Source organism: Martes martes (genome assembly GCF_963455335.1).
Source record: "Martes martes genome assembly, chromosome: 15".
NCBI classification, from domain to species: Eukaryota; Metazoa; Chordata; class Mammalia; order Carnivora; family Mustelidae; genus Martes; species Martes martes.
This window is the reverse complement of record NC_137903.1, coordinates 65,721,698-65,735,886: the sequence shown is the minus strand read 5'-3', so window position 1 is coordinate 65,735,886 and position 14,189 is coordinate 65,721,698. Positions and strand designations below refer to the sequence as shown.

General features: G+C 37.7%; 1 protein-coding gene across 5 annotated transcripts in view; it reads right to left on the bottom strand.

Moving 5' to 3' along the window:
* The window catches only part of VAMP4 (vesicle associated membrane protein 4), a 57,905-nt gene that overhangs the window by 1,883 nt on the left and 41,833 nt on the right, over positions 1-14,189 (bottom strand). For 3 of the 5 annotated variants that reach the window (XM_080824052.1, XM_080824050.1, XM_080824053.1), the window contains 4 exons: positions 8,976-9,076; positions 7,410-7,489; positions 4,549-4,600; positions 33-2,127 (listed from right to left, as the gene is read on the bottom strand). In XM_080824052.1, the coding sequence (XP_080680178.1) occupies positions 2,099-2,127; positions 4,549-4,600; positions 7,410-7,489; positions 8,976-9,076 (262 nt within the window). In that variant the 3' untranslated portion in view covers positions 33-2,098. Of the gene's footprint in view, positions 1-32; positions 2,128-4,548; positions 4,601-7,409; positions 7,490-8,975; positions 9,077-14,189 lie in introns of those variants that run through there. The other 2 variants (XM_080824054.1, XM_080824051.1) reach the window with 2 other exon arrangements.

Here is a 14,189-nt window from a genome sequence, read left to right as displayed (position 1 = left end):
ATTAAGGGAAAGAAGGAAGGTAGGCCTGACATCAATTTGAACAACATATATTTTTTTTTGATTGTAAGAAGCTTGTGTCTCTAAGATTACCATGGTAAAGTCATAAACATGCCAGCCGTTTTAAGGGTCTCAGGACTCACGAAGACCAAGAAACACAAAAGGATAAACCGTGTACCAAGCCACCACTAGAACACAGAGTGACGTGCTCGCCACCAGTATTTCCGGCTGTCACATATATTTAAATACAAGGAAAATAACATATATATGGTATTGTAATTTTTTATGGTTAAAATTAAATAATTTTAATATTTTATTAAAAGAAACACTGGAAACATGGATTCTTTTTGAGAAATAATCTTCATCTTCACTGCTATCATGGAAAAACAGCCACTGATGAGTCTAGTGCCAATCCCAAATAAAAGACAGACATATAGCTTAGGACTGATCCTGTCCATCCCGTTAAAACATTTCCATTCCTGAACTGTATTAGCTACTAAGATTCTAAAAATGCTCATTTTCTTGGGCATCCTATTTAGTCAAAGGATTTCGTATTTCTTTTGTTATTTACATTGATTGATATTTACGAAGAGTACAGAGACCAGTGACAAAACCCCCTGGTATGTAAGACATTTATCTTCTTCGAAGTGGTATCAGACTATCAAACTTAGCGTAACTTGCAGGTGTCTTGAGTAGCTACTAATGTGCTTTCTCCCTTCATATTTCTTTCCATTTAAACAGAATATTTTTGCCTCTTAGTACTATTCCTATAGAATTTTTAAAAAAACAAAAACAGATTCTATGTTTCATACATTCTGAATTAAAATGACCAAAGAAATAAAACCTATACAGGATCATTTGTCTTTCCTGTTTCAATACTGGGTCTTCTATTGACCGCATTTCAAATTTAGTTATATACGTATGTGCACAAGTTTCTGTAAGACCTCCAATTTTATTATAAAGCTTCCTCCTCGAACACATTTGAGGACTATGTCTTTTCACTTTGACTTGTCTAAACAACACAAGGAGGTTGGCACATTTTAACGTTAACATTACATTTTATTGCTATAAAAACAAATTTAGATTAATGGTGACTCTAGCTATTTGGTTACTGATGATGGATGATTACCTCCTGACTTTCTAGACGCATCACTATTGGCTAATTTGACATTTGACTATACAACATGCATCTCTCAGGAGATGATTAGGAAATGCAAAAGTAGCAAATTCTAAGCAGATGATTTTGCTACTTTGAGCACTTCTGGCAGAGGGACTAGTTGAAGTTAAAGAGGGAAGCTATCAAAGTAAGGTTAGAGAATAAGTTACCTGTGGATTTCATTTACTCACATTAGGTGTGGCTCCTCCTTATTGGAGGCTAACTGGAAACAGACTGGACCATGCTGTTCATTTTCAAACACTCCAATGATGTTCTCCAATAATTTTATTATCTCCAGTTTTATGGTGCCATACTACGCTTTTTGTATTGTTTAAGTTTTCCACTTCCATAATCCATATGCCAAAAAATTACTACACATTCCCTTTTACAGTCAAAAATAGGTTTACTGGAATGTTTTAGTTATAGCTGAAGGCAGCAACATTTACATTTAGCCTTTGTTACACCCATAAACATGTGGAAATTGCTTGCAAAGCAATCGTAATGTGAGAAGAATCTTGCAAATATTGATGGAATGGCTATGCATGTTTTAGTACTCTACAAAGGCTTCTGGACTCCCAGTCTGACCCCCATGTCGATGCAATAATGCAAGTCCTTACAGGAACAGTATGAAATATTGTGATCACTGTTTAATTCCATGTACAAACAATGAACTGGCAAGTATCTAGTTTCAAATTAGATCCTTGGAATATGGCAAAAGAGAGGCTGGTTATCTTTGCCTTAAACATAATTTTTTAAAACACATTTTGTTCGAAGGGAAGAAGAAAACTGGACATTCTCAATGCTCCAATTTGAAGTGATACTTGCCTCTTAGTTTCTTGAAAAAGAAGTTTTGAAAGTTATATACATAAGTTTCATTTAAATTATGCAGCAATCTTTTATTATTGTTGTCCCAGATTTTGTGTAATGAAGATCTCTGTCACCAAATCAAGCACGGTATTTCAAGACTGTAAGAACTGCAAGAGAAAAAAGTGAAAAAGGAACACGTCAAAATCAGATTCAGATGGTACGTTAAAAACAGTATTCCTAAATGTAGGAGTCTACTTTTGGAAATAGGTAATGAGGAAGGAGCTTTTTATTTATTCATTTTAGAGAGAGAGAACATGTGTACATGGGGCAGGCAGGAAGGGGAAGAGGGAGAATCTCAAGCAGACCCCTGCTGAGCACTGAGCGCGGAGCCCAACGTAAGGGTCCATCTCACAACTCTGAGATCATGACCTGAGCTGAAATCAGGAGTCAGACGCTGAACTGACTGAGCCACCCAGGAGCCCCAGGGAGGAACTTTTATCTGAGAAGAAAGATAACAAATGGGAATGATAAGCAAAAATATCATAAAACAAACTAAACGACTAATATTGGCATTTTTTTCTTTAAAGATTTTAAATGATTTCCACACCCAACACGGGTTGCGGCCCCAAGACCAAGAGTCACATGCTCTACTGGCTGAGCCAGCCAGGGGCCACTAAATTGGCATTTTGATCAAACAGATTATGGTATTACCATAGCATACAGCTGCTACAATATTTTTAAAATGTTGAAGATTTTAAACATATTTTCACAGGTTATTAAATAATATTAAAGTATATATACATTAGTTTTTGAAAAACATGCTTAATATCTTAATAGGAAAAAACTTGATGTATACATGATACTTATATTAACAGTGGCTATCTCTGTGTAGTAGGATTACAGCTGAATTTTATTTTCTTCTTTATACTTTATTCCACATTTTCCAAATTATCCACCACAAATATATGGTTGATTCTTGGTATGTGCAGTAAAGTCACCACAAATACTCAATTAGTGAATAATAAACCCGCGTTCCTGCAGAAAATACAGGGTTAAATTCCTGCAAGCCTCTGGTTACATTTTTGTCAAACAGTCCATATATAACCTTGTGTTTCTGTTCAAAGATAACCTTTATATATGCTGTTGATTCATGAACATTGAACTTCTGGCCAACAGCGCTATAACTTATGCCTAAATGAAGCTTATCGAACACAGGTGTTTTCCAGAAGGCCCATCGCTGCGTTCTTGAGCTCAGCAATGCTAGCCAGCACTTTAACACGATGCTTGGGGACCACTTTCAACAGAGAACTCATACAACAAAATGCACAAAAATGTGAGGAATGGGGCACTAAATAGACTTAGAAAGACTTGTTTATGAGAGCTGAAACTAGAAAGGCAGAGCATGGCCTGCTTAGACATCAGCTGGGAACATACACTGCAGGAGGCTGATTTTTCACTGCTCTGAACACAGCTGCCAACAAATCGGGGAAGGACCTCCAGGACTGATTTCTGGTTTACACATCAGTGTTTTAGGTGAAGCCACAAACACAGAATTCACGAACAAATTTTTCCTGTTTAAAAAGAGTCTCAGGGGCGCCTGGGTGGCTCAGTGGGTTAAAGCCGCTGCCTTCAGCTCGGGTCATGTTCCCAGCATCCTGGGATCGAGCCCCGCATCGGGCTCTCTGCTCAGCAGGGAGCCTGCTTCCTCCTCCCTTCTCTCTCTGCCTGCCTCTCTGCCTACTTGTGATCTGTCAAATAAATAAATCTTAAAAAAAAAAAAAAGAGTCTCAGGCTCAGTCAGTTAAGTGTCTGCCTTCGGCTCAGGTCATGATCCCAGAGGTCTGGGATGGAGCCCCACAGTGGGTTCCCTGCTTCTCCCTCTCCTGCTTCCCCTGCTTGTGCTCTGTCAAATAAATAAATAAAATCTTTAAAAAAGAAAAAAGTATCACCACAGAGTTTTTCAAATGGTTATTTTGAGACACCTTATGTATCTTCATAAAATCCCTATAAACACAGGTAAAGAGGCCTTGGAGAAAAGGAGGTAATAAAAATGATCTAACTTTAATAACATTATGGGGAAAAAAAGAGAAGAATTAAGTTTTAACTTGATTGAAATCAAGTTCAAATCTGAAACCAAACCAAAACAACACAACAAAAAACCATTATATGGAGAAAATCTATTTGGACTTGTCCTCCGAACAGTATTATGAAATTAAAAACTTCCATACCTGAAGTTAATAGAAGATGTAACAGTCACCACCTTTGGCCTTGAACAAAGAGCTTAGCCCTGTATTTGTGGGTGTGTGTGTTGGGGGAGTAGGCAGGATTCTCTGAGAATCTGATAAAAGATACAGACTCTCTCCCCCATAAAAATGTGCATACGCATATTCACAATAAAATTTTTCATACAATTTAAGGACATTTTCAGAGATCTACAGACTCTAGTAGGATAAGAGGTCCTGGTCTGGGTCAGAAGTCTTTACTCAGTCCTGACATAATCAAACTAGGTCAACTGAAAATAAGAGAAATTAGAATGAACTCTAAAACAAATGATACTGCCCAAAATTACTAATATAGTAAATACTTACTGATAATCACTAGCAAAAGGATAACAGCAACCAAAGCCATGATGGCTTTTATCTACAAGACACAAGAAGGCATTAAGATAGGTATTAATGTTTGACTTGTTAATAAAGTCAAAAATATTCGTTCTTTATTGCATTATACTAACTCATCAATGAATAGGCTTATCCCTTGAAAGCTTGTCCAATTTCTTCACATGTGAACTCGCTGACTATTTGCATCTTTTTATAAATAATCAGAGTTCCCAGATTCAGGAGTTTTTGCCTGGATTTTATGTTCAAGGCTATACTGCACAGTAAACAGTAAGAATCAAAGCCTTCATTGGCTTGAACACTTTGTCTATGATTTCTCATGCTTATTTCTAATATGAGGCCAAGAAGAGTATGAAATTTTAGCAACTCTGTTCACAAGTGTCAGGATACGATGAGTAACACAGGCATCTAATGTAACTCATTCTCTCCGCATAAGGTGGCATTTTTTTATAGCACTTCGTCTCAAAGTATATGAGAATTCTATTAGTTTTTGTGCCCCTTACTCTCTTTCTTGGCATTTTTGTCTCCCTTTTGAGGATATAGTCCTCATTTAATAACCTGATTTAATAAATAACTTGCCTAAGAGCACTCTTGGCCAGTTTCACAGTTGAGAGGAGAAACCTTAAGGTAGTACTTAGCTGCTTAATATTTTCAGCTCACAGCTCTATGTAAAGTTGTCACATTCCTCATTTAATCCTAAAATGCATAAACTATATAAATCGGTTTGATTTTCCCGATGAATTCAAATGCAAGTCTGATTTTATCAAACATTTCACAGACAACTGATTAAAGACGATTCATTAACTAAAAAAAAAAGATACCCACTACTATAAGCACATGAGCATCAGAAACAGCAACCAGAAGCAGCTTTAATGTTTCTAAACTAGAGCTACTGGTAACATTTTAGTGGCATCACATTTATGACAAGAACAAAGTGCCTAAGAGAACACATGGGAGCTTTGCAATTTGGATACCAGGTGCCTATTAGAATTATTAATTATGATAACAAAACAATGTTGAAATTCTCCCACCTCACCTATTGGATAATTTTGTTCACTTATTTTTAAAGTCAGGTGTATTGAAATATACCTTATCTAGAGGAAAATTCACGCTTTTAAAGTTCATTTTGGTGGGTTTTGACAAATGTATAGTTGTCAAACATAAGGCATTTCCATCACTCCAAAAAGTTCCCTAATGACCTGTTCTAGTCAGTATCCACCTCCCTACTCTTAGCCATTGGCAACCTCTGATCTGACTTCTGTCCTTATATCCCTGTCCTTATCCTTTCCTAACTCATCTAAGTCAATCCAGAAAATGGCAGTGATGTAAGGACTATTCAGAAATATAATCCAAATGTAATTTAAAAATATAACTCAATTTTTCTCCTTAAATATACACTGTTTTAAAAAAAAAAAGCATACTGTTCCTCTGATCTGATTTAGATATGGCTAAGAAAATCTAGGCAAAATGCACATTATGGTCATCTTTTTGTGACTATGTGAATGGGTCACGTGTGTGTACGGGGAAAGGAAGTGAGAGGCTCATGGACCCTTTGGTCTTCTAAATCAGACTACAGAGTAGAGAACATCTATAAAAATGGAAAACTTAGGGGAAATTTATTTTTTAAAGAATAAAAATTTAAGCCAAAATTAAAATCCCTGACAAGGGGAACAATGAAACCTGATTCTTTCCTCCGTTCTATTTCTGAAAGTAAGCTGATTCAACAGGTCAACAGACAAAACCAAGTAAATCCAAGGAAATTCTCAGAAGAAATCCTTAGCATAAGGCAACAGCAAGTTTATAAAGTTACCACTAAGCATGAAAATGAGATTAAAAACAATGAGTTTATGTCTAAGATTTTCAACAAACTCAAAAATTGGGAGGAAAAAAATTGCTCATGTGACATGAAATTCACGATAAAAATCGTAAAACATTTGCTGTTTCCCATCCAAGTACTAACTAGGCCCAACCCTGCTTTAGCCTTAGGAGATCGGGCGCATTCAGGGTGGTATGGCCGTAGACAAAACATTTGCTGTTTAATGCTTAGTAGACGTATTTAAGAGGCAAATTCATTTCTATAAAATGTTTTGCAAAAATATATTAATGTATATATTCTCATATTTTTCCTTGTTAAACATTTCTCTTATTTCTCTGGAATAATAAAAGATAGTGAAACTTTTTTAAAGCTTCATTTGTCGGGGCGCCTGGGTGGCTCAGTAGGTTCAGCCTCTGCCTTCAGCTCAGGTCATGATCCCAGGGTCCTGGGATCGAGCCCTGCATCGGGCTCTCTGCTCAGTGGGAAGCCTGCTTTCCTTCCTCTCTCTCTCTGCCTGCCTCTCTGCCTACTTGTGATCTCTGTCTGTCAAATAAATAAATAAAATCTTAAAAAAAAAAAAGCTTCATTTGTCATAATGGATTCTGACACATAAGCTGGTTTTATTTTTTTCCCTTCTGACAGAAAACTGTATTTTTCTCTAGCTCCCATTCCATTCTCTAGCTTCCATTCCATCTTTTTAATATCTCTGTAACACTTTAAGTTGCTCCAAAAAGGTACTAATAACAACATGAAAACTTTATATTTCTTAGAAAGTAGTAAGAGTATAAGTAGCTAAATTATTAATAAAAGGTGGGACTGCTTGATTCCTTTAGTTATTCCTGTCCCCAAAACTATTAATTCAACAAATATCTGCTGAGTCCCAGCATGCCCCAAGTTCGGCAGCTATTATAAACAAGGCAGTGGTAGTCCCCGTCCTCACAGAGCTTCAGATCCAGAGGCCCTCTAGCCTTTGAAGACCCCCGAGACGCTGGGCAACTGACCCAGTGTTCTGACTTACTTTGCATCCACGCCACCACATTTGCCTTCGAAGTTGTTTGGATCTGTTGCTAAAAGCAGTTGCGTTATCCGATAAGCTTTCTATATCACATAGAGGATGGAGAGAAGGATTAAACGACATAACAGGATTCTTTTATCTAGTCACACAAAGACAAGAAAATATTAATTTCTACTCCTGCAAACGTAGTCCCTTTTAAGCATGAAAACAACATCCTCCCTTTCCTCCACCCACAAACTCTGGCAATCTGTACTGGCCGGGGCGTGGGGGTGGTGGTGGTGGTGGGCATGGAAGCAAAAAATGACTGTAGGTTATTTTTCCCAGGGTCTCAATGCTTTCACATAAATTTCTGAATTCTGATAAGAAAATACTCTTTAAAAATTAAAATACTTGACACACCTATGAAAAAAACTGGCATGTACAAAAGGTCAGATTCTTAGAAGATACAAAAAGTGACTGATTTTGAAGTAAAATAATGAAATTTATTTATTTTTGCTGGGACAGTATCAGTTGTACTGAGGATGTAGAACAGTAGGAACTCTCACATACAGCTAGTAAGGATAAAAACCTGGCAGAGATCTAAGGGCTTCAAATAATCTGACAGTATCTAGTGAAGCTGAAAATATCTGTCCCCTACTAAACAGCAATTTAGGGGCGCCCGGGTGGCTCAGTGGGTTAAGCTGCTGCCTTCGGCTCAGGTCATGATCCCGGTGTCCTGGGATGAGTCCCGCATTGGGCTCCTTGCTTGGTGGGGAGCCTGCTTCTCTCTCTGCCTCTGCCTGCCTCTCTGCCTGCTTGTGCGCTAGCTCTCTCTCCTCTCTCTCTCTCTGACAAATAAATAAATAAAATCTTTAAAAATAAATAAATAAACAGCCATGTATTCCTAGTTACATAGAGAAAACTTTCATACACGCATACAAGGAGACATGTGCAAGCATGCCCACTACAAACCTGTTTAATAGTGAAAAAGATCTGAAACTCAAACATTTAACAGGACAATGGATAAATAAACTGTGAAACGGCCTGAAGTAAAACAACGAATTTTAAAAGTGGTTAAATAAGTTTTGTGGTTCGATAAGTCTTTCAAGGATGAGTGAGGTATTTAGTCCTTCATCACTGAAACAATATTTGAGAAGCGAACATGTGCCAGTAACTGTTAAAAGTACAGAGACTAACGTTTGTCAATAAAGAAATGTTACTAAGTTATCAGAAAGAGCCTAAGATAAAAATACCAAATTAAGATTGACATAAGTGTTGAAAAGAAGTGATCAGACTTTTCCTTCTTGAGATCGTAAGAAATACAGTGCTCATGAGCATAAGGCAAAAATAAATTCTACTCTAACTGTTCAACAATAAATTTAAAAATTTTCCATTCTCAACCCAACAATTAATGCAATAAGGTGATTCAAGTAAAGGGAGCTAAAGTTAAAATACTAAAATCACAAACTTAAGAACCAAGTATCATTTTCCTAAACCACGATTCCTAAATTCTGGCTAGAGAAATGGAAGGAGAAATAAACTATCACAACACAAATTAATAATATCAAGAAATATATGAAGTATCTGTACCTGATTTGTCCTGTAGTTCATCTAGTCTCTCCCCTCTTTCAATTACCTTTGTAATATTTTCTTGCATGACATCAATAACTTCATCCACCTGATTCTGAACACTAGTTTAAAAGAAAGATTTAAAAATTATTTTTTCTTTTGAGCATTTTGTAATTTTTGAAACATTCATCAGAAAAATTCCATGATAGAAAATAGCAAGTTTTCAGAAAAATACTCAATTATAAAATGTTTAAGTGAAGGCTGGGTAGCACAGCCCTTCCATTCGTGGCCTTGAGTACTCAAGAAATTAAAGAGACTATAAGTGAAAGTTATATTTAACTTAAAGATAGGTTAGCCCTGTCCCTACAAATTCCCAGTGTTCAGTAACTGCAGATCTTAGTCAAATAGCTTAACTCTAAGTAATCACTTTCATTTTCTTTTCCTTAGGCTACTGAGCCATCCCACAGATGCAGCTATAACCTAAATTCTGTTGCAGTTTACACACTAAGGCTAACAAAGTAGTTTGCCTGGGTGTGCGATTAGCTTATGACAGTACTCGCTTTCCAAGCTGGAAATGTACGCTGAGGGTCCAGGTGTAACTGTTCTCTGCTCATCAGTTTTCTCTTAAACAAACAGGTTTAAGAAGGGCACAGCCGGGAAGGTTCTGAAGCACCCAAGAGAGAGAAGAGAGGAAACATTTTTTGCTGTTTTTCAAAATGAAAATATAATTTCCTCCTTTATGTTAGGTGATGAGGGCCTATTCTAACCAAATTTCAGACTGTTTACTAAAGACTTAATCTTCATTCATTCATTCATCTAATTGGTTCTTAGCTGCCTCCTCTCAGGACTTACCTTGAGTACACAAACACAGAAATGTTTAATAATTTAGTATTTAGTTTTCTTCTGTTCTCTTAGACAAAAATTATTTTAAATTACCTCATAAAATGGCCATGCCAGTGAAATATTTAAAAGGAAAAATAAAGTGAACTCATGGTTCTTACTACTCAAATAATATTTAAAATGTACCGGATTGCGGGCTAGCAACTATATATATATATATATATGTATATGTATACATACACACATATATATTCACACATACACACATACATACACATATATATATATAAAAAATATACTTTCCATAAACACACACATATAAGGATATGCAATTGTTGTTTCTAATTGGGGAAGAAAGAATTGTGTCAATTACCACCTACACTGTTTTAGATAAAACCTCACAATATACGCCTGTCTCTGCCCTCTATTCCCCAGTGAGTCAGGGGTGAGGTATGGATGCATAATTTTAAGAGTTTTACCTCTTCCCTTTGAAGACCTGTATCGTCAAAGTTTGCTTTAAAATCAAAATGAAGACCCATTTAGACATAGGTGGGTTCAGAAGTAGTCTCAGATTCAAGCAGCAATTACTATGTTTGATGACAGCCCCTTCTTCTTAGCTGAAAAGTACCATGTAAACCCTCTGATTATCCACAGATGGACTTCAGGGCTCATCACAGCTCCCCAGAATTCTGTGCTGCCCACATAGATCCTACAGAAGGACATCAGACTGAAGTACAACCAAGCCACAACACACAGAACTCTTTTCTGCCCAAAAAGATCTGAAAAAGCCTCTGAATCCCTAAGATGGCTTGTTGCAATTTCTAATCACCTAAACAAAGAGCTAAAGATGTTCATCCTATATAAGAATAATGGCACAAACACTTAAGCAATTAATGTGTTCAGTAATCAATGAGAGCCCACTATGCGTTGTTTTTAAGACAGGAATGAACAACGCAGACAATCCCAGCTCTCATGGAACTTACGTTCAAATGTGGAATGAGTGCACTGAATGAACCTTCAGAGCTGTGACACAGCCTGTCTCTGTCCCACTTCTCTACCGAACGCATCTAACACTAAGTGAAAGTACATACCTGTTTCCTGCCTTTCCCCCACTAGAAGCTAAGCTTGATGAACAATGAAGCCTTGCCCACTTTGTTCACTTTTGCAACCCCCAAATCAGCAACAGTGCCTGGGGCGGAGCACCTGTTCAATGAACATTTGTTGAATAGGCCAACAATTTGGGTATAAGTCCTGCAAAGCATACCCAGTTACTTGAGAAAGATGTAAGGCAGGGAACGTAGAGGCCTCCACTGAACTCTGAGAACTGTAACAGAGATACAGCTATTGTTCATCGAGGACCAATCTTGAAATTCCCAAGGTGGTTACTTTTTGTCATTTGCAAGAGATGGTAAGAGCCTACAGTAAGGCAGTACTGCAGGGTGGGTGTGGGCAACACAGACTGCACCCCTCCCCGTGATCAGATCATGGCTATTACGGATACTTATGCCCTACACATTTTAAAACAAAAACAAAAAAACTGAAAAAGTAACTATGGTCCTAGAATCCCCATAAGCAAAAGACCTCATGGATAAAGGCAGATTAACTGGGACAGAACCCATAGAATTCCAGATTAATTTTTACTAGATTGTCAGAAACCTAAGGGTATTACCTCAACAACATGGCACACATGTAATAAATCTCTCACTAAGAGAAATCAACCAACATTTTATTTTTTCTGCTAAGGATTAACTAACAAATAGCTACTTTCTCTTTCACATATTACTGTCCGCTGGTATAACACTCTTAAGCCCTCTATTGTATAACCTTTATTGAATGGAAAATCTCTTAATTGTGTTTCTGTATTTCAAGATGTTCTCATGCCCAGAATGCAACTTCTATAAAAAATTATCTACTTATTTTAATATAAAGGATAATTCTTTAAAAACAAATGCTAACATATCGCCCATGATATTACACATTTTCATAGCAGTTACAATACTGATCTCTACTTATATTTTATGTTGATCTTATCCTTATTATTACACTTTAAATGCCTTAAAAGCAGAGACTGTCCCACTCATCCTTTTATTTCTTAGGTCATGTGAAATATGCCTGGTAGAAATAGGCATTCATTCATTCAAAAAAACATTTATTAAGGAGTTATTATTATACTATTTATTGAGGACACCAATGTGAAGGGTTTAAGTCCAATCTTCAGGAAGATTAGAGTCTACTGGGGAAAACCAGGATCCGTGATTCTACCCACGCGCAGTGGGCGGCATAACGGAAGGAAGCTGTGGCATCAGCAGTGCAGCCTGGGTCCGACAGAGATGGCAGCAAGATCCTGGTAATGAGTTTTAAGGGGTAAGTGTGAATTGGGCAGAGTAATGAAGGAGGTTGACAGTGGGGAAGTTCTAGGCTAAGGGATAATATGTAAGAGGAGGGGATACTTCAGGCGCCAGGTGATTAACTGGACACTAGTGAAGAAGTTGGGGCAAGAAAGGGTAAAAGCAGGAAAAGGGTAGAGAGATTTGTAATTTGAGCAACTGTCAGGAAATGATGCTATAAACTAAAACAGACAATTAAGAACTCAAAGGAAAAACAAGTTTGTAAAGGAGGGTGTGGAGATTTATATCATTTCCGGTTAAAGGAGAGTCATATGGCAGAAAGAGGGACACAAGAGAGAACATACCCAGGAAAAGATAAAGATATACAGAAAGGAAAAGATATTCCAGTGTTGATTTAAATCATCCTTAGAGCCTGACTGCACCTGTATTCCTGAAATGCCTCTATTCCAATTATCAACAGGGAAACTGCATGGGGTAGTAGTGTCCATGGCAAGCCCCCTTGAGTCTTACTTCCTCACCTTTAAATGAAAATGATCATCTCTCACTTGTGAGAATTAGATGTAACAATGTTTTTTAAACACATAGCACCAACACCTAACACTTAGCATGCGTAATGTCAATGATCTTCTATCAGAAAAAGAAAAATCATGCTCTGCAACAAATACTCTAAAGAAAAAAAACTTATTTTCATAGTTAACACCCCCATCTTGTGGCTTTTTAAGGTACTGTTGACTAAAGAAGGTTAGCTGTATTTTTGCAACTATATATATATTTCTGTTGCATCATGGAACATTCCTTGGGGACCTTTTTTATAAAGTTAAACTGACTGGACCAAAACTATAGTTAGGAAATTCCCTACCCCAAAAGAGGATGCCTATAATTCACTAGAAGTGCATTTATAAAGCTATAATTTAACTGAAAAGCAAAGAAAACGTTCCAAAGAGAATCATACATTTTATATAGGCATGTGAATATTTTAAATCCTTCACCAAAAAATTCTTCCATAAAAAGTGATGTTGAGTACTTTCGTGGGAATATCTGGTGTCAAAATGCCAATCAAGCTAGAATGAAGCCACAATGTTGCTGACCCAGCAGCAGGACATACCCTGTATTAAATTTACAAACTAAGTAGTGACAGCGCAATTTAAGAAACTCACCATGCTAGCAATTTTGGTTACTCAACTAATACCAGATATTCGTCCACAGGCAAGCTGTGTGGCAGGCTGTGCTCCACCATCTTAGGCCACTTAGGGCGCACACACTGAGTCATGCCCTAATGAAATCTGCATTCATGAGTTTGGGCCCACGAGGCTGAATATGTACGTTCTGGAGACTGATCACCTTCTCAGTCTGGCAAACCTTTGGCTCTAGAGTGAGAACCGTTATACTTACTCATAATCCCTACTGTTCTAAAATTCTGTGATCACCAAAGATACCGTGCTCCTTAGTTTGTACATAAACACTCATGTGTGTATGTGCTTGGCACGTGCTAACACAGACACTTTGTTTTCGATGCCCAGGAGTGGTTTGGGCTCATCTGGAAAACCATTTTCAAAAGACTCAATAAGCCACACTCGGTACTAGGCTCACTCTGCAGGAGGGTATCACACAGGAACAAAGCACACTGTCAGGACAAAAACCAAGTGTGTCATCAGTGGAGTCCTCTTCGGAGGGCAATTTAGGTACATGACCTACATGGGTGGGTACGAAGTCACTCTGCCTCAGTGCAGAGGAACAGCTCTGCCATGGCATCCCCATGACCCCGAATGCTTCGCAATCCTCCCAGAACACAAGATGAATGGCCTGTGAGGCCATCTCCCACTCATCTCCCTAGACTGTCACAAGACAATTTCTTACCACCTCCCAGGTTCTGATGATGTACGGAAGCTTCTTCCGCAGGCCCTATATGTGGACCACAAAGCACCGAGCTACAGGGCCGAACTGGCTCCTTTGTCACAGGGCATCCTACAACTCCCATCACAGCCATGCAGCCCCTTTTGTTTTGGAGTCATCATTTTTGGTGTGTAGACAAGACCCCAGAGAGTCT